General features: G+C 43.9%; 1 protein-coding gene across 1 annotated transcript in view; it reads right to left on the bottom strand.

Moving 5' to 3' along the window:
- SDF4 (stromal cell derived factor 4) overlaps positions 1–18,195 on the bottom strand; it is a 59,555-nt gene that overhangs the window by 20,944 nt on the left and 20,416 nt on the right. Inside the window, exon 3 of the mRNA XM_036745148.1 lies at positions 6,371–6,507. Within this exon, the coding sequence (XP_036601043.1) occupies positions 6,371–6,507 (137 nt within the window). The remainder of the gene's footprint in view (positions 1–6,370; positions 6,508–18,195) is intronic.

The raw sequence follows: 18,195 nt of genomic DNA, 5'->3' as shown, positions 1-18,195 counted from the left end.
CCTTTGACCCAGTAATACCACTTCTAGGGTTGTATCCTAAAGAAATCACGCAAGCGGGAAAAGGACCCATATGTACAAGAATATTTATAGCGGCTCTCTTTGTGGTAGCCAAGAATTGGAAATCAAAGGGATGCCCATCAATTGAGGAATGGCTGAACAAACTGTGGTACATGAAGGTAATGGAATACTATTGTGCCATAAGAAATGGGGATGATGCAGACTTCATAACAACCTGGAAAAACCTACACGACATAATGCTGAGTGAGCGGAGCAGAGCCAGGAGAACGTTGTGCACAGCCACAGATATATGGATTCCGTGAGGACCAACCCTGACAAACTGCGCTTTTCTCAGCAACCTAAGGGGCAAGGACAACTCCAGGGGACTCACGATGGAGAATGCTATCTTCATCGAGACAAAGAACTGTGAAGTTTGAATACAGACTGAGGCACACTACATGCTCGCCTTTTCTGCTTCTCTTTTGTTTTTGGGTTTTTTTTTTTTTTGGTTCTGTTTCTTCTTTCTCATGATCCATTCCATTGGTCAAAATTCTTCTCCACGACTTGACTAGTGCATAAATTAATTCAATGCGAAGTTATACATGACAGTTATATGAGACTTCATGCCGTCTTGGGGAGGGAGGGGGGAGGGAGGGGAGAAAAACTGGAACTCAAAACTATGTAGAACCGTGCGTGGTAAACTAAAAATAAATAAAGAAATTTATAAAAAAAAAAATAAATAAAAAATAAATAAAAAATAAAAAAAGAAACTGACCTTAAATGTCGGCAAGCTGAGTATCTGAGGCTAATAAGTATCTGAGGCCAAATTTGAACTCAGGCTTTCCTCACTCCAGGGCACTGAGCCATCAAGATGAGAAAATGTCCATTCAAGAAGGTGGATACAAAAGAAACCCACAAATAAATAGCATTTCTATATAATAAGAACAAACTCAAGCAACAATGATAGGAAGGAAAATTCCATTCAAAGACTAGGAAATGCATATGTTATCTTGGAGTCAATTTAACCACGGCAGTCACATAAAGAAAATTATAAAACTCTTTAAAAACTAAAGAAAAACTTAAATATTCAAGAGGATACTCATTGTTCATTGTTAGCCAGCATCAATATAATTAACATGATGATACTACCCAAATTAATTTATAAATTCTATACTGTACCAAACCTCCAACAGAATATTTTATAGATCTAGGCCACGTAATAATCACACTCCTTTGGAAAAGAATTCCCTATTTACAAAACTTCTAGAAACACTAGAAAGCCACTGGGCAGAAACTGAGGTTGGTGGTGGTGTTGTTGAGTCACGTCTGACTCTTTGTGATCCTGGGGATCTTAGCACACCAGGCCTTTCTATCCTCCACTATCTCCCAAAGTCTGCCCAAGCTCATGTCCACAGTTTTCATGATACTCTCTATGCATCTCATCCTCTGGCATCCCCTTTTCCTTTTACCTTCAATCTTTCCCAAAATCAAGAGTTTTTTCCAAGAAGTCCCATCTTTTCATTATGTGGCCTAAGTATTTCAGCTTCAGCTTCAGGATTTGACTTTCCGATGAATAGCCTGAATTAATTTCTTTAAGTACTAACCGAGTTGATCTCCTTGCTGTGCAAGAGACTCTCAAAAATCTTCTCTGGCCCCACAGGTGGAAAGCATTGATTCTGTGGTGCTCAGCCTTCCTTATAATCCAACTCTCACAGCCATACATCGCTACTGGAAAAACCATAGGTGTGACTACACACCTTTGCCAGCAAGGTGACATAGCTCTGTTTTTTATATCTGGTCCAGATCTGCCATAGCTTTCCTTCCAAGGAGCAAGTGTCTTAACTTCACAACTCCAGTCACAGTCTGCAGTGATCTTCGAGCCCAAGAATATAAACTCTGACACTGATTCCATTCCCCCCTCCCATTTGCCAGGAAATGATGGGGACCAGTCGCCAAAATCTTAAGTTTTTTTTCATTTTTTATGTTAAGCTTCAGGCCAGCTTTTACACTCTATTCTCTCACCCTCATCAAGAGGCTTTTAAATTCTTTGTCCCTTTGTCAGAGTGGTATCATTTCCATGTCTGAGACTTGATATTTCTTCACCCAGCTTGGCATTTCCCATGATGAACTCTGCATACAAGTTAAATAAGGTGACAATATGCAGCCTTGTCGTACTCCTTTTTCAATCTTAAATCAACAGTTGTTCCATGTTCAATTCTACTTGTTGCTTCTTGGCCCATAGACAGGTTCCTCAGGAGACAAATAAGGCATCTCTTTAAGGACTTGGCATATTTTGTTGTGATCCACACAGTCAAAGGCTTTACTGTAGTCAATGAAGCAGAAGTAGATGTTTTTCTGGAGTTCCCTTGCTTTCTCCATAATCCAGTGAATGTTGGCAATTTGATCTCTAGTTCCTCGGTCTCATTAAAAACCAGCCTGCCCTTCTGGTAATTCTCAGTCTACATGTTGCTGAAGCCTGGCTTGCAGAATCTTAAGCACAATCTTGCTGGTGTATGAAATGAGTGCAATGATTTGACGATTTGAACATTCCTTGGAGTTGCCCTTCTTTAGGATTGGGATATAAATTGATCTCTTCCAATCCAGTGGCCACTCTTGAGTTTTCCAAATTTGTTGGTATACTGAATGCAGCACTTGAAGGGCACCATCGTTTAGGGCTGTAAATAGCTCAGCTGGAATTCCACCAATCCCACTAGCCTCACTGTTAGCAATACTTCCTAAGGCCCACATGACTTCACTCTGCAGGATGTCTGGCTCTACATCAGTAACCACAGCATCGTGGTTATTGGTGATGTTAAGATCTTTCTTCCTTTTTCTTTTGTGTATTCTTGACACTTCTTCTTAATCTCTTCTGCTTCTGTTAAATACCTAACATTTTTGTCTTTCATTGTGACCATTTTTGCCTGAAACTTTCCTTGATACCTCTTCTTGAAGAGATCTCTTGCCTTTCCCATTCTATTATTTTCTTCTATTTCTTTGCATTGCTCATTTAAGAAAACTTTCTTATCTCTCCTTATTAGTCTATGGGATTCTGCATTAAATTGAGTCTATCTTTCCCTTTCTCCTTTCCCTTTCCTCCTTTCCTTAACTATTTTTAAAGCCTCATCAGACAGCCATTTTGCTTTCTTGCTCTTCTTTGGAATATTGTGAACCTCTGAACATAGTTCTTTAGGCACTCAACCTACCAGATCTAATCCCTTAAAAGTCTATCTATCATTTCCACTTCATAGTCATAAGGAATGTTATTTAAGTCATACCTACGTGGTCTTATGGTTTTCCCTCCTTTCTTCAATTTAAGTCTGAATTTTGCAATAAGAAGCTCAAGATCTGAGCCATCATCAGCTCCGGGTCTTGTTTTAACTGAGTGTATAGAGGTTCTCCACTTTGGCTGCAAAGTATATTATTAATTTGATTTCTATATTGACCACCTGGTGATACGTTGAAAATGAGTTAACATAACAAAACTCTATTATAGTCTCTGCCCTGCTTCACTTCTGTCCTCCAAGGCCAAACTTAACCGTTATTCCAGTTATCTTTTGATTTCCTACTTCAGCATTCCAGTCCCTTAAGATGGAGGTAACATCTTCGGTACTATTTCTATAAGATGTTGTAAGTCTTCATAAAACTGATCAACTTTGGCCTCCTGAGCATTAGTGGCTGGAGCACAGACTGGCAGAAATTAAGTTTAGACTAACATATTACACAATACATCGCAAAAAAACCACAAATGTGAAATACAAAAAAATCACACAATAAAAAAAAACTGAAAGAGAATTCAATCACCTGTCACAGCTTCATGAATAAGGGAAAACTTCTTAACATGAGACAGAGGTGATCAGAGAGGACAAAATAGATACTTTAAAGTGTATGAAATGAAAAATCTTTCACACCAATAAAATCAAAGCACCTCATGTCCAAAATATACAAATAACAAAAGAAAAAAGAAAGAGTCCTGCCCCATTCTTTTCTGGGCCCCAATGGATTAGTGGTCAAAGGATGTGAACAGATAGCCCCCAAAAGAACTGCAAACTATGAATAACCATTGGAAAGAGTGTTCCAAATTATTTAGGAGAATTAGAGAAATGCTGATCTTTCACCACACACTCAGCAAACTGGCAAAGATGACAAAAAGCAGGAATACTCAAACATTTCAGGAGCATTAAAAAGTCAGGCACACTGATCTGCCATGAGTTGAGATGTAAATTGGTCTAATCATTTTGGAAAACAATTAAGAATTATTCTTTAAAAAAAAGCAATGAAAGAACTCATAATCTCTGACCAAGGTAGGCCACTGCCAGACATATACCCCAGAGATCAGAGACAGAAGGAAAGGCCCCACTTACACTAAGATAGTCACAACAGCATTTTTGTGGCAGAACATTGGGAAGCAAAGTGACCAGGGATTGTGGCTTATGAGAGTAACACTATCATTGCCTAGGAAGAAATCATGAGTGTGAAGACTGCAGAAATGTGGGAAGATCTCTAAACTTCTGCACCACAAAGAACCAGAAAACCAGGTACATAATGACCACAATAAGACCAAGAGAAAGAAAAGACCAAAAAGATGGAAATGGAATGCTGGGAAGTAACAGCCAAGTTTGCCCCAAAAAATCGACATGAGAAGATACTCCACCCTGACTTCTTTGTAAAGGGGAGGGGCCATGGGTAGGGGACACTCCAAGTAACATCAGGTTTTTTTATGGGATTGGGTGGGGGATAGATACTTCAGAAATCTAAGTATTATAAAAACGAAAAGATGAACAAAATTTATTTCAAAAAATAAGATGTTTTCTTCTAGGGCTGTATCCCAAAGAGATCATACAAGGGGGGAAAGGAGCCATATGTACAAAGATAAATAGAGCAGCCCTTTTTGTGACGGCAAAGAATTTGAGATCAAGAGCATGCCCATCAACTGGGGAACGACTAAACAAGTCGTGGTATGTGAATGTAAGGGAATACTACTGTGCTATAAGACATGAGGAGCAGATAGACTTCACAAGAACCTGGGGAGTCTGATATGACCTGATGATGAGTGAAGGGAGCAGAACCAGGAGAACATTGTACGCAACCACAGACACACTGCTTCTGTAACAACTAACTTTGATAGACTCGGCTCTTCTCAACAATGAAAGGTTCTAAGACAGCTCCAAGACTCATGATGGAAAAGGCTATCCACATCCAGAGAAAGAATTATGGAATCTGAATGCAGATGGAAGCAAACTATTTGCTCTCTCTTTTTTCTTTTTTATTTTATTTTATTTTGGGTTTTGTTACATCTTCCTCATGGTTCATTTCATTGGTTATAATTCTTTTTTCCAACTTGATTACTGGAAAATAAGTTTAACGTGAAGCTATCTGCAGAATATATGTCAGATCACATGCCATCTTGTGGGGGAAAAAATTCAGAACTCAAAAACTTGTGGAACTGAGTGCTGTAAACTAAAAAAAAAAATTAATAAAAAAAATAAGATATTTTAAACTGTTAGCATCGGAGTCCTTTTCTTTCTTCGGATTTTGTTGCTATTTTTAAAACATAACTTTAGTCAGTGTTCACAAAAAAAGTTCAGAGGAACCCTTGCAAGAGAAGCCGTCAAATTTAGTTTTTAAATGTTTACTCTAAATGGCACCAAACAGTTATCAGGTCATTTCCTAGATCATTTTTTCAAACGAACTGTATTCAGACTTTTAATATGACAAGTGGGAAATGACTCTGACTATTCCTGATGGAGCAATCCACAAGCATTTATGAAGTGCCTACTATGGACCTGGCACTGTGCTGGCTCTCCTTACAAGACTGAACTAGTCATGTCTAGGGCTTCAAGGAACAGAAACCAAGCTCTACATTAGTCTCACCTGACCTAACAGACTCCCTCATCACAGTGGAAGGACACATACAAGCAGACGTGCCTGTTCCACTTCCTGGCCACCTTCTGGGTCCAGGACACCGTGCAGTTAAGGGAAAGGAGTGCGCCCACCTAAGAGCTCCAGACCTCACTAGTGGCCTACAGCTGGCCCAGGCTGGCCAGTTTACCTGGCGGGGTCAGAGGGGGTGGCAATCTTCCTTGGGGTCTAAGGCCCCATTCATGGATATGCCTTCCCAATAGATAGCTCTCCATGCAGGCCCCGCAGCTTTTCAAACGCAAAGGGGACCAGACTAACTCACTTCTAGGAAAGCAAACATCACCTGTCCTCTGGTTTACATACACCAGTATTGGGTGAGTGGTTCTTCTGTCACATTTTTGCTTTAAAAATGTGTAGTTTGTCTTAAGAAGACCTTTGTGACCTAGCCAGAAACATGAGGGCATTTAAAAGGTGCACTGGATGCGGGGCTGGGGCAGGCGGGGGGAGGTCCTACCGTCGCCGTCGGGATCGACCGCCCTGAAGTGCATCTTGTTCTCTTTGACAGCTTCCTGGAAGTGCTCCTCCGTCTTCTCCATGATCCAACGCTGCATTTCTTTGGCACTGATCTTTTTGTCATTATTCACGTCCACCCTGCAAAGACGCAATGAAGTCAATGGAACCAGAGAAGAGCCACCATACTTTTATTAAGGTTAGTCGGCAAGAGAGGAGGCCATGTCATCGATACTTAGGAGGAAGCAGCCTCCCAAATGCCCAGAGTCCAAGCCCCTCCTTTTACAGGTTAGGAAAGAAGGACCCCGAAAGGAAGGGACGTGGCCCAGATCACAGAGCAGTGACAGCGCCAGGAGGACAATGATAGTCTGATCACCCCACAACAGGGCCCCAGTCAGAGCCTGGGCAGAACAGCTCTTAGAAGTGGCCTCTTCTGCCGCCTGCTTCCTCACCCGTCATTTTAAACCCTGGGGATAACTGGGATTTGTCTCCCCATCTAGGATCTAGGCCCCTACATGCAGGATCCGGTGCCACTTTCTACCCACACGCATGTCTACACCCCTCAGGCAAAGGAGACAGAGACACAAGTAGAGTAAATGAAGGCCAAGGGCCCCACGAGGCTCAGAGTGCCAGGGAAATGCCCAGCGCCATTAATGACGTTATAAGGAGCTGAGCAAAAGCAAGATCACCAAGGCCCAAGTACTAACTCCCTGGGAGGGGCCAGGACAGGTTCCTCCCCCTCCCCTCCCCTCTGCCCTCACAGTGACCTCTAGGCCCCTTATCCTGGCACACAGAGGGCTTTGCCAAGTCCTACCTAGGTCTAGATCTGAGGCTTCTCTTAATTCATCCTAGAATGGTATTTATTAGATTTTGCGGCTGCCAGATTGCAATTCTGATTCATGCTAAGGCTGAAGTCCACAAAGACTACCAGGATCTTTTTTGGACAAACTGCTACCTAACCACATCTCCCCAAGTTGATACCCATCAACCTGATTTTCAGAATTTTGCCTTTACTCTTATTAAACGTCACCTTCTTAGGTTTAGTCTAACCTTTCCAATCTTTCAACCTGCTGAGGTATTTTTGGATCATGACTGTCATTCAATGTGTTAGCCACACCTCTCGCTTAATGTCATCTGAAAATTGGAAAATCATACCATCTGTGCCAAGTTGGTTCTAGTCCTTGAGAAAAATGGTGAGCAGCACAAGAAGACCCCAGAGCACTCCACTGGACACCTTCCAATGTGATAAGGAGCCATTAATAAGTGTTCTTTGGGGTTGGCTAGAAGCAAATGAATGAAAAAGCATTGCCCCAAAGAATGCTAAGTGCCGGGGGTACAAATACAACAGCAAAGCCAACTCTGGCTTACAGTCTAACAGAGGCAATCTATACAGAGGGGAACAATGGCCAGGGAGGCTTAGGAAAGTAACGGGGTTACGGAATCAGGGCAGAAGAGTGATCCAATCAAGGGATCCAAACAATAAACAATCAATTAGCAGGCATTTATTAAGTTTCTACTGTCTACCTACTGTGACAGTGGGCAATCTGCTTACCAGCCTTGTGCCTCAGTTTCCTCAGCTGTAAAACAAAGAGACTTGACTAGAGAGCCTCTGGGTACCTTGTCCCTCCAGGGCAAGAAGGCTGTGATCTGCCCAGCAAGGTGCCAAGCCCGGAGGATACAAATATTCAAGATGAAACAGTCCCTACTGTCAAGAGGTCCCAGAGGGAGAGACAAGACCATACTTAAGTAGATATGGAATAAAACTAACACAAGGTACTGTAGTTTGGGAGAGGCAGAAGAAGCCAGAACTACAGGGAAAAGCATCCTGCAGAAAGTGCTGGAGCAATGCCTTGAAGAGCGGATTCTAAGCAGCAGTGGGGAGGACAGGGCACATGCCAGGCATGGGGTGTGAGATGACAGGAGAGGAGGATCATGTCAGACACAGAGGAAAGACCAATTACATTGTACCTGACACCTAGTAACTGTTTAAGAATCCGGAAGAAGAGACCATCAGCTATGACAATGAAGAAACCACTAGTTCACTTGAGTGATGAGTCTGAAGTCAGGCTGCAACAGGGTGGTGAGGGAGTGGGTGGTGGCTGCTTCGAGGAAAGACCACTTTCTCAGTGAGTCTGGGAGGAGAGCTAGACGGGGAGGGGCAAAGGAGAATCTTTTGAGGGCTGGGAGACACAGCGTGTTTGAAGGCAACAGAAAATGAACCCCTGCAGAGGCAGAGGCTGACAATCGAAAAGGGAAAGCTGCTGGGGAAGAGGGGAGGGCACAGGAGAAGGGCATGTGCAGAGAGGCTAGTTATGGCTACAGGGGGGCCACCACAAGCAGTGGGACAAAGGGAGGCAAAGGAGGCTTGAGGAGAGATCTGGACAGCTTCTGGGGGCTAAGTTAGGAAGCGCAAGAAGGCCTGCTCATCTCATTGCTGGGCGGCCCTGCCACCCAGGATAATGGGGTTGTAGGGTCCCCAGTCAGCCCGGCTGAGCCTTCTCTAAGTACTACCTACCCCAGCAACACCTATGTGATTTCAAAATAAGGTTTTAGTCTTCACTTAACAAATACCAAATAAAATGGACATTTCCACATATACAGTAGAACTGGAAACAATTTGTAACATTTGGACTGTGGCTCTCCCAATGAAAAGTTAGCTTTTCAAGTGTCAAGTGTCTGGTGCCGGATCTGAACTCAGGTCCTCCTGACTCCAGGGCTAAAACTCTCCTTTTCTTAATACTACCCTATCCCCTCCCTCACTCTCTCCACCCCTCTACCACTGGAAAAAGGAGAAGGAAGCAAAGCCCTTGTAATAAATAAATGTGCAATAGTCAAGCAACACAAGTTGCCACTCTGGCTGTGTGTAATTCTGTGTCTGGTGTTCACTGACTTACCCAAAGGCGAGCAGCAGCTACTGTGGCTCACAGTGGAAAATGCTGCTCAAACAACATTCCAAGGAGGAGCTCTGAGGACGGGCGCTCAAAGAAGTGTATGGGGCCTGGGAGGGAAGGAAAAGCGCCGTCCACTCGCAATGCTGACCCAGGCAGCCACATGGTAGGGGAGCACACTGGCAAGCTCTTTCACTGTTTTCCAGATTTGACAATGGTTCCAGAACTGGAAATCAAGGAGCTTGGGGAGGAACAATGGGATGGGGAGCCAAGTGAGCCTGGCTGGAGCCGCCCAGAAGGGGGTGAAAGATGAGAATCGCATGAGTCTGTTAAATGCTCTGTTCAAATTGAGGTAAACTATATAGACAGCATCCTACTGACCTACCAATCTGGGAACCCCGGCAAAAAAAGAAACATGGTTAGTGTGACAGGACCTATCCACGACCGAGCCACGCTGACCAACAACTGCTACCTTCTCTAGATTTTTACTAACCGTCCCTTTAATAATATACAGTCTAGACAGAATGTGGCCAGAAATCAAAGTCAAATTCATTAGCCTACACTTTGCAGACACCCCTCTCCTCCCTCATGTGAAAGTCACCACAGTCTTTGTCTTCTGGCACATCTCCTGGGGTCCACACTGACAATGGCTCTGAAATCCCATATGGCAGTGATCTCAGCACCCAGTGGATGCCATTCATTTAGGCCTCTTCAGCACAGCTATGTGGTCTTCTCTCTCCCTGCTTAAAAGGAGTTCCAACTCTCTATTAGCTAGGTTCATTCTTTAGAAGATTACACTGAACTGGGCGAGATGATAAAAATGGAGTTTCTGAGTAAATAAAACTGAGTACCAGAGCCTGGAGCTATAGTAACTTCACCAAAGTAAAGTCAACCTTTGAAGATGATACTACCCAAGCAAGCCAAAACTAATTCTAAGGCCTTAACTGTTTCTTTACTCTCAAATGATGGCAGAAAGTAAGGGGATTTCTTCAGCAATACCTCTGGTTCCTTTCTAAAAGTCACGTTACCCCTAAAAAATTCCAAGAGTAACCACACTGACTGTAATGAATAAAGTTAAAATGTCAGCAGACAGCGGATCAGAACAATTTAAATCAATAAGCAGGCTTTTCCTTAGATGGAAATACCATAGAAGAGTAGCGGAGAGAGTCACATTTGTAGCCCATCTTTGCTTTTTCTCAAATTGTATTAGCTTGCCTCTGTTTTTAACGTCCAACACGCATGCACCCACATGCATGCACACACACATGCACATGTGCACACACACGCACACACACACACAGAGCTCTAAGCTATCTGGTGCCTTAAAATTACAGTGTAAAACTACCTTCACACCACTGATAGGGAACCACTTGGAACTTACTAGATAACGCTATTTTCCATTAAACTGCATTCTTCCCTATTTTAATCCTGACTATGGCATTAGAGGAATAAGAAACGGAAAAAAGGAGTAGACCTGTAGTTTCATTACTTTAGTATTGGTACAGCTAACTGGCATAGTAGATTGGGCACTGAGTTCAAATCCGGCCTGAGATACTTCCTAGCTGCAGGACCCTGAGCAAGTCACCTAACCTGTTGGTCTTGGTTTTCTTATTTGTAAACTAGTGATAACAGCAGCGCCTGCCTCTCAGGGTTTTTGTGAGGCTCAAACGAGACAACAAATGGAAAGCTCTACTAGGTAAAACACCAGCTATTACTATAAAGAATCCCTCTAGCGATGCAGGCTGGCATTTTCCAGTTTACATACTCTTAAGGGAGAGCCCAGTGGACTAGGGCAGTGAGAGAGAAGTGATTTGTCCAGCTCACACAGCTAACATGTACCCAAGGAAGAACTTGAACCCAGGTCATCCTGTCTTCAAACTGGCCCTCTGGCCACAACGCTGTGCCCACTCTCAATGGGAACACATTCAGTGAGTGGCTTTTTAAATAAGTTCCATATCTAACCACAGTAGAACAAGAGTCTCCTTAGTATTTTAAGGCAACAGAGAAGCAGCACCAGGAGACATTCACATCCTCCCTAATTCACCAACTGCACTCAACCAACAATACTTTTGGGCATCAATATTGTTGTAAAGGAGTTTTCACATAGATCCAGCAGGTAGCGAGCTTTCTCAAGTTAGTTTTGCGGTGGTGTGCCATGGAGGGAGATGTCCTAGGAAGGCTGTGAAGCACTGCCTGGTCTCCGGTCAGGGCTAGCAAGGGGAGTGGGCCTTCTGCTGGTTTCTGACAGAGGAGTTGGAGGGGGAAGGATACTGGGCATGTTACACTATCAACACAACTCACCTGGATTTTATAAGTCTCAGTCTGTATTTTGAATATTCTAAGACATTTTGAGCTCAGCTAAGGATCACAAATAAAACCCCACTAACAGGCATCTACTTGGGTTCTGAAGGCAAAGGTCAAACATCCATAAAATTAACATAAATCCCTCAGAGAGAAGTTCCAAGGGATTGCTTACTTCAAATCTGATGACTAAGGACTAAAGGATTCTAAGTGGACATTATTCCTTCATTCATCAGTTTGGGGTTGTATCTTATCTACACTGAAAAAAAATGTTCTCCCAGGCCTCCTTCCAGTTTCAATGTTTAAGAAACATATAGTGTTGTTCCAGCAAAAATCAAGATATGGACTAAACTTTTAAAAGGGCAGCTAGGTGGCTCAGTGGATGGAACACCAAGCCTAGAGTCAGGAGGACCAGGGTTCAAATCAAGTCTCAGACACTTACTAGCTGTGTGACCTTAGGCAAGTCACTTTACCCTGTCTGCCTCAGTTTCATCTGTAAAATGAGCTGGAGAAAGAAATGGCAAACCACTCCAGTCTCTCTGCCAAGAAAATCCCAAATGGGGTCAGGAAGAGTTGGACACAACTGAAACGACTGAACAACAAACTTTTAAAAACAGACTGATGGGAAAACAAAGCATAAGTCAAATTTTGAAGAGTTCATCTCAGTTTCTTTTATCACAAATTAAAGGACATTTCAACTATGCCATTATACATCTAGCCAACTATCTACAGAGCCTTAGGACACTGTGCTCAATTCTCTCTGGGGGTCACTATGGCTCTAGAGTTATGGTTATAGTGACAGATGCAAAGAGAGAGTCTGCATCCATGTGGTCCCCAACAAACAATCACAACTGGACCATCCAGAGGCAGGCTATAGCAGGGGCCCAGCACAAGCCCTTTCTTTACACCACCTGTTGTGCTGCGCTCATGGGCTAACAAGGACAGACGGGGCAGTCTCTGCTCTATGTGCTGAAAGCAAAGCCACCAAGACATTCTAGGATCATCCGTGTGAATGGTCCCCCTCCTCCAAAGGTGGAGGAGGGATCAAGGGAAAGGGACGTTCTGGACAAGGTTTTCACCAACAGAAAAGAACTGGAGCCTGAGACAGAAACCAGGGCCCCTAGTGGGGATCACCCAACAAAATTTTGTTTCACACAGGACAAACCCAAAATGAACAACACCCTGACTTCCAGGAGGGTGATCCCCATGGCTGCTCCCATTTCAGAAGGCACAAAGAGGAGGCATGGGCTGACCTCCACTCCAGATTTGGGGAGATGCACTTTGAGAGCATTCTGCACAGGCAGAGAAGCCCAAGGCCTGCAATTCTCCAAGAGAGGCCAGCTCAGGAAAGACATGGCTAGAGGGTGTCATGGCACACAGTACTGGGCCTCGAGGTGGGGAGATCTGGGAAGTCAAATCCAGCCTCACATGCTTCCTAGCTATGTCACCTTGGATGGGTCATTTAACCCTTGTCTGACTCAGTTTACTCAACTGTAAAATGGGGACCACAAAGGCACCTACCTGGCAGGGTCATTATGAGGATCAAGAAAGACAATAATTGGGAAGCGCTTAGCACGGGCACGCCACAGGCACTTCATAAATGCTTATCCCCTCCCCCCTTAAGATGAAATTCTGAAGACACGAAAAGAGGTAATTCCATTAAGGAGAAAAAGAGGGAAGCTGTCTAAAGAAAGAAATACAGAAGCAGAGGGAATTTGTGACTAACTTCAATTTTAAAAATAGGAGATAGAGGCAAGGGAAAATTAAAAGGATAGTGTTAGGAGTGGTAAGGCTCAAAACGAACAAAAAACTGGGCATCGATGCTAAGGACATCTTTCTGTTTTTAAATCAATTTTTATTCATAGGTTTTGTTTTACTGCACCACATTTCCTAATGTATTCCGTGTCTCTCTCCTTCCCAGAGAATTATCGCTTGTAAATTAAAAAGGGAGAAAAATGAATTTAAGAATACTAAATAAAATTGGAAAAGTCTGATATCATATAGTGTTGCACATCCGCTGTCCTCCTATGAAAAAGGAGGGGAGGTGCCTTCTCTTCTCTGGGGTCAGCCTGGTCATTCTACGTACAGCATTCCATTCTGATTATCCAGCATATTTATCCTTTCTTACAGTACAGTAACATTTGATTACATTCATGAATCACAATTGGTTTCATCTATTCCTCAATCAATGGGTGTCTACTTGGTTCCAGTTCTTTGCTACTAAAAAAACCTTCTCTTATAAATATTTTGGCACATGTTATAAATTTACACTATAAATGCTGTTGTAAATACTGGCATATATATTTGCTGCTCATGTCTTCTTTTCACTGTGTCTAGCAGAGAAATGTCTGGGTCAAAAGGCACGGACATTTAACCACTTTCTGCCCTGGGCCCTCTTCTCTTTTCCCTCCATCTCATCAGCTCCCATGGATTTAATGACCATCTGTCTCTGTGCTGATGATTCTCAAACCTACCTTCCATGCCCCCATCTCTCTGCTGACCTCCAATCTCACATCTCCAAATGCCTTTCAGACATCTCAGCCTGGAGGTCCAGTAGACACCTTAAACTCAGTATGTACAAAACAGAACTCATTATCTTCCCCTCTCCCACCTTCCCTCTTACTGTAGAGGGCAGCACCCTCCTACCATCCCCCAGGCTCTCAACTGGGGAGTGATCCTGCACTCTTCACTATCTTCCCCCCACACCCAAACCGCTGCAGGGCTGGGCAATGCAGCATCTCTTGAATACGCCCCCTTCTCTCCTCTGACTCTGCCCCCATTCTGGTATAAGCCCTCATCACCTCAGACCTGGTTTACTGCCTCCAGGCTCACACAAAAAACACTCCCCGTGGCACTCAAAGCCCTTGGTCACAGGCCCTTTCCTGTCTTCTTAACACCCCGCCCCCCAGTGACCCTGGCCTCCTGGCCCTCCCATGAACCAGACCCTCCAGCCCTCAGCTCTGGGCATTCTCTGTCCCCCATGCCTGGAACTTTCATCCTCCTCATTTCTGCCTTCTACCTACCCTGGTTTTCTTCAAGTCCCAACTAAAATCCCATCTTTTATTGGAAGCCTTCCCCAACCCCTATTACTTCCAGTGCCTTCTCTCAGTTATTTCAGCTACAGCTTGTTTGTACAAAGTTGTTTGTTTGTCTGTAAATGACTATGATTTAAGAATAAAAAGCATCAAGAAAACTAAAGTGCCCCCCCCACCCCCCCAACAAAGTTGGAGACAAAGCAGAACCACTCTCGCTGGGATTGCACTGTTTTCTCTGCCAAGGACACTACTCTTTGTACTGTGAAAGACAGAACAAAGACCCTGAGCAGGGAGATGAAAGCTTGGGGTCAGAGAGAACACAGCACTGCCTCCGTGAACAACTCTCTCCCGAGGCATGACGAGAGCTGGCAGGTGCGGTGGCTGAGTCAAAAGGGTCAATGGCCTCAATCTCAAAGCAGCCGAGTAGGACCCTACGACCTCGGCTGATGAGTGTGACGGATTACTGGTTCCATCATGTCACTGGAGAAGCAGTTTGAGAACACTGAGGAGAATGAGTACAGCTGCATCCAGAACAGCTCCCACCAGAAACAGTGTGGGAGACAAAATGGGTGCCCACCAACTGGCATATGGCTGAAGAGAGGAGGAGCTTTAGGAAATGCCTTTAAAAGCAAGAAGCACCAATAAAGCAAGATTTTAAAAATAACAGGGCATAGCAGATGAAGTTAATTTCTTTTTATGGGAGGGTTATCTGACCCTGTGAAGATCTGGAGGACATCACAGCCATTAACGGCCTCAATTTCACCAAATGTTAGACGGGCCTCCACGCTATCCAGGTGGCCAAGGTAGAGACAGAGCAATGTGAACCTAGAGAGAACTGGCTGAGTGACTGGACCCTCTGAGCAGCAGTCGGTGATCTGATGGCGGCCCGATGGCAAGTCTCCAGGGCAGTGCCCCAACATCCCTTCCCTGGTTCTGTGCTAGTCAATATCATCATCAAAGACTCAGGAGCAGGCCCTGGTGGGAGGTTAATCAAATCAACAGATGACACAAGGCTGGGAGATGTAAGAGCACCCAGGGTGACAATCATGATCAAGCTAGAGCTAGGGAGACTAAATTTAATAGAGAAAAATCTAATACCCAATCTGAGTTTTTTTAAAATAAACTTTTTTGAGGACAAGACGGTTATGGTTAGATAGACATTCCTGCGTGTGAAGAAGATGGGATGGGCGCGGTGGGCTGCAATCTGGCCCCATGCTTTGGGACCCACACTGTGAGGGGGGGGAACCCCTGAAGACAAGAAGGTCCACCTCCCCGCCCTCAGCAGACCACATACATCTGGAGGGTGGGGCTCAGGACTAGTAGGAGGGAAGCTGGGAAGTGATCAGCAGGAGGAAGAGCCCAAGGAGCACAGAGGGCCAGTGGGATGAGATGACAAGGACTTTTCACTGTTTGAAGGGCAATCACATGGAAAAGGGACCAATCTGTTTAGTCCAGCAGCAACTTCTATCATCAGTACAAAGAAAAACTTCTCAGCAACCAGACCTATCCAAAAATAAACTGAACTGCCCAGAGTTCTCCCTCACAATAAATCATGTTTCTATAGTATTTTAAGGTTCTCTTTGTCAGTCAAGAAACATGTATTAAGCAGTTGTGCCAAGTGCTGGAAATGCAAACACAACAAGAAAGGAGGAGCTTACATTCTAAATAAAAGGGGGCTGGAGGGCATGGTGGAGGGTGGCAGTGGAGAGAGCATCAGGCCTGGAATCAGGCAGACAGGAGCTTATAGCTGTGTGACCCTGGGCCAGTGGGGTAGTAATAGCACCTGCCCCCGAGGGTCATTGTGAGGATCTGATGAGATGGTAACTGTAAAGGGCTTAGCACCATGCCTGGCACCTAGTAAGTGGTAGAAAAATGTTAGTGATGATGATGATGAAGTAGGGGCATGGTAGAAAGCATAACCTGGAGAGGAAAGAGTTAAAGGCCCCAGAATGCACCTAAGTTGTTACAGCAGTTCTGGTTGTGGTGGAAAAGAACTGGAGGTGAGGAAAGTGTTTATCCACTGGGAAACAGCTGAACAAATTATAGTATGTGAATTTAATGGAAGACAGTGGCCGTAAGAAATGATAAACGGGATTGGCCTCAGAGAAACCTGGAAAGATTTGTATGAACTGACACAAGGTGAAGTACAAGCCTCACAACAACGCTGTAAAGACAACAACGAAAGGCCCAAGAACTCCAATCCACTCAATGAGCCTCAGCTCCAGACGAGTGACAATGAAGCTCGCCACCAATGTCCTGGCAGGAGTCTGCCCTACCTGATCACTCAGTATTTGGTACAAGTCTGTCTCTTTTCCAATGGGGGTACACTAGAGGTCTCCAAGTGAAGACTGCAGGACCACTCATTTGCAGAGGAGATTCTTAATCACAAACAGGTTAGGCTGGCATATGTCCATCTCTAGCTATACCACTAGAGACGGATAATGAGGCCAAGGGAACTGCTGAGCCAGTGAGAATCAAATGAAATTCTTGGACAGAACAGAAATTATTTTCTCCAACTCCAAAGCAAACACAGGGTGGACCAGAAGTGCTACCCTCACGTGCAAAACCCAACACGCACCTAGTACTCATAAGGGCCAGTAATTCTTGACGGAAAAGGTGGCTCTCCCTGCCGAAGTGTGGGAATCCATCTGTAACAAAGGAAGGACATTTCTCTAAGACGAAGAGACAGTGGCGAGAACTACCTGTCCTTCCGAGAACCACCTTCCTCTGTTCTTCTCAGAAACCACACCATGACAGTTCTCCCTTACTAAGGGAGATTAGAAGGTCATAGCATTAAGCTCGCACAGTCAGTCAAGTCTGTTCCTGAAAAAGAAGCGAGAAAAGGTCCCCTCCTTTTTTGTTACAGACAGGGAGGGGTACCAAGCACTGCATTTACGCTGTCAGACTCAGTTGCTGTGTTGGTCAGTTTTACTAGACTGGGTTTCTTTTTTTTTTTTTTGTCTTTTTAAAAATTACTTGTTAGAAGAGATAGTTCCCTGGGTAGGAGGGAGAACGATAGTTAGAAATACAGGTGACAAATAAAAATTTCAAAACATCTGTCCAGCTCAAATGCTCAGCTTCTCCTTCCCCACCACACTTGGCTGGTACACCTTCCAACAAAAAATAAAAGTCCTTGGCTTCTCTAAGTGGAAGACAAGTCTTTCTGTGGAAAATGCTGCTGCGCTTCCTGCAAGGCCAAGCCCCACCATTTAAGCTTAGAAATTGCAGAAGCTAGATAGAAAGAGAAATTCCATTTAAAGTTACTGTAGACACTATAAAATATTTGGGAGTCTGCCTGCCAAGACAAACCCAGGGCCTATATGAACACAATTACAAAACACTTCTCACACAAATAAAGTCACATCTAAACAAATTAAAAAACATCAGTTGCTCATGGTTAGGCCGAGCTAATATAATAAAAATGACAATTTTACCTAAATTAATTTACTTATTCAGTGCCACACCCATCGAACTACCAAAAAATTATTTTACAGAGCTGGATAAAATAATAACAAAATTCTTCTGGAAGAACAAAAAGATCCAGAATATCAAGGGAATTAATAAAAAGAAATGCTAGGAAAGGTAGCCTAGCCATACCAGATATC

Source organism: Trichosurus vulpecula, chromosome 2 (assembly GCF_011100635.1).
Source record: "Trichosurus vulpecula isolate mTriVul1 chromosome 2, mTriVul1.pri, whole genome shotgun sequence".
NCBI classification, from domain to species: domain Eukaryota; kingdom Metazoa; phylum Chordata; class Mammalia; order Diprotodontia; family Phalangeridae; genus Trichosurus; species Trichosurus vulpecula.
This window is presented reverse-complemented; position numbering and strand designations above follow the sequence as displayed.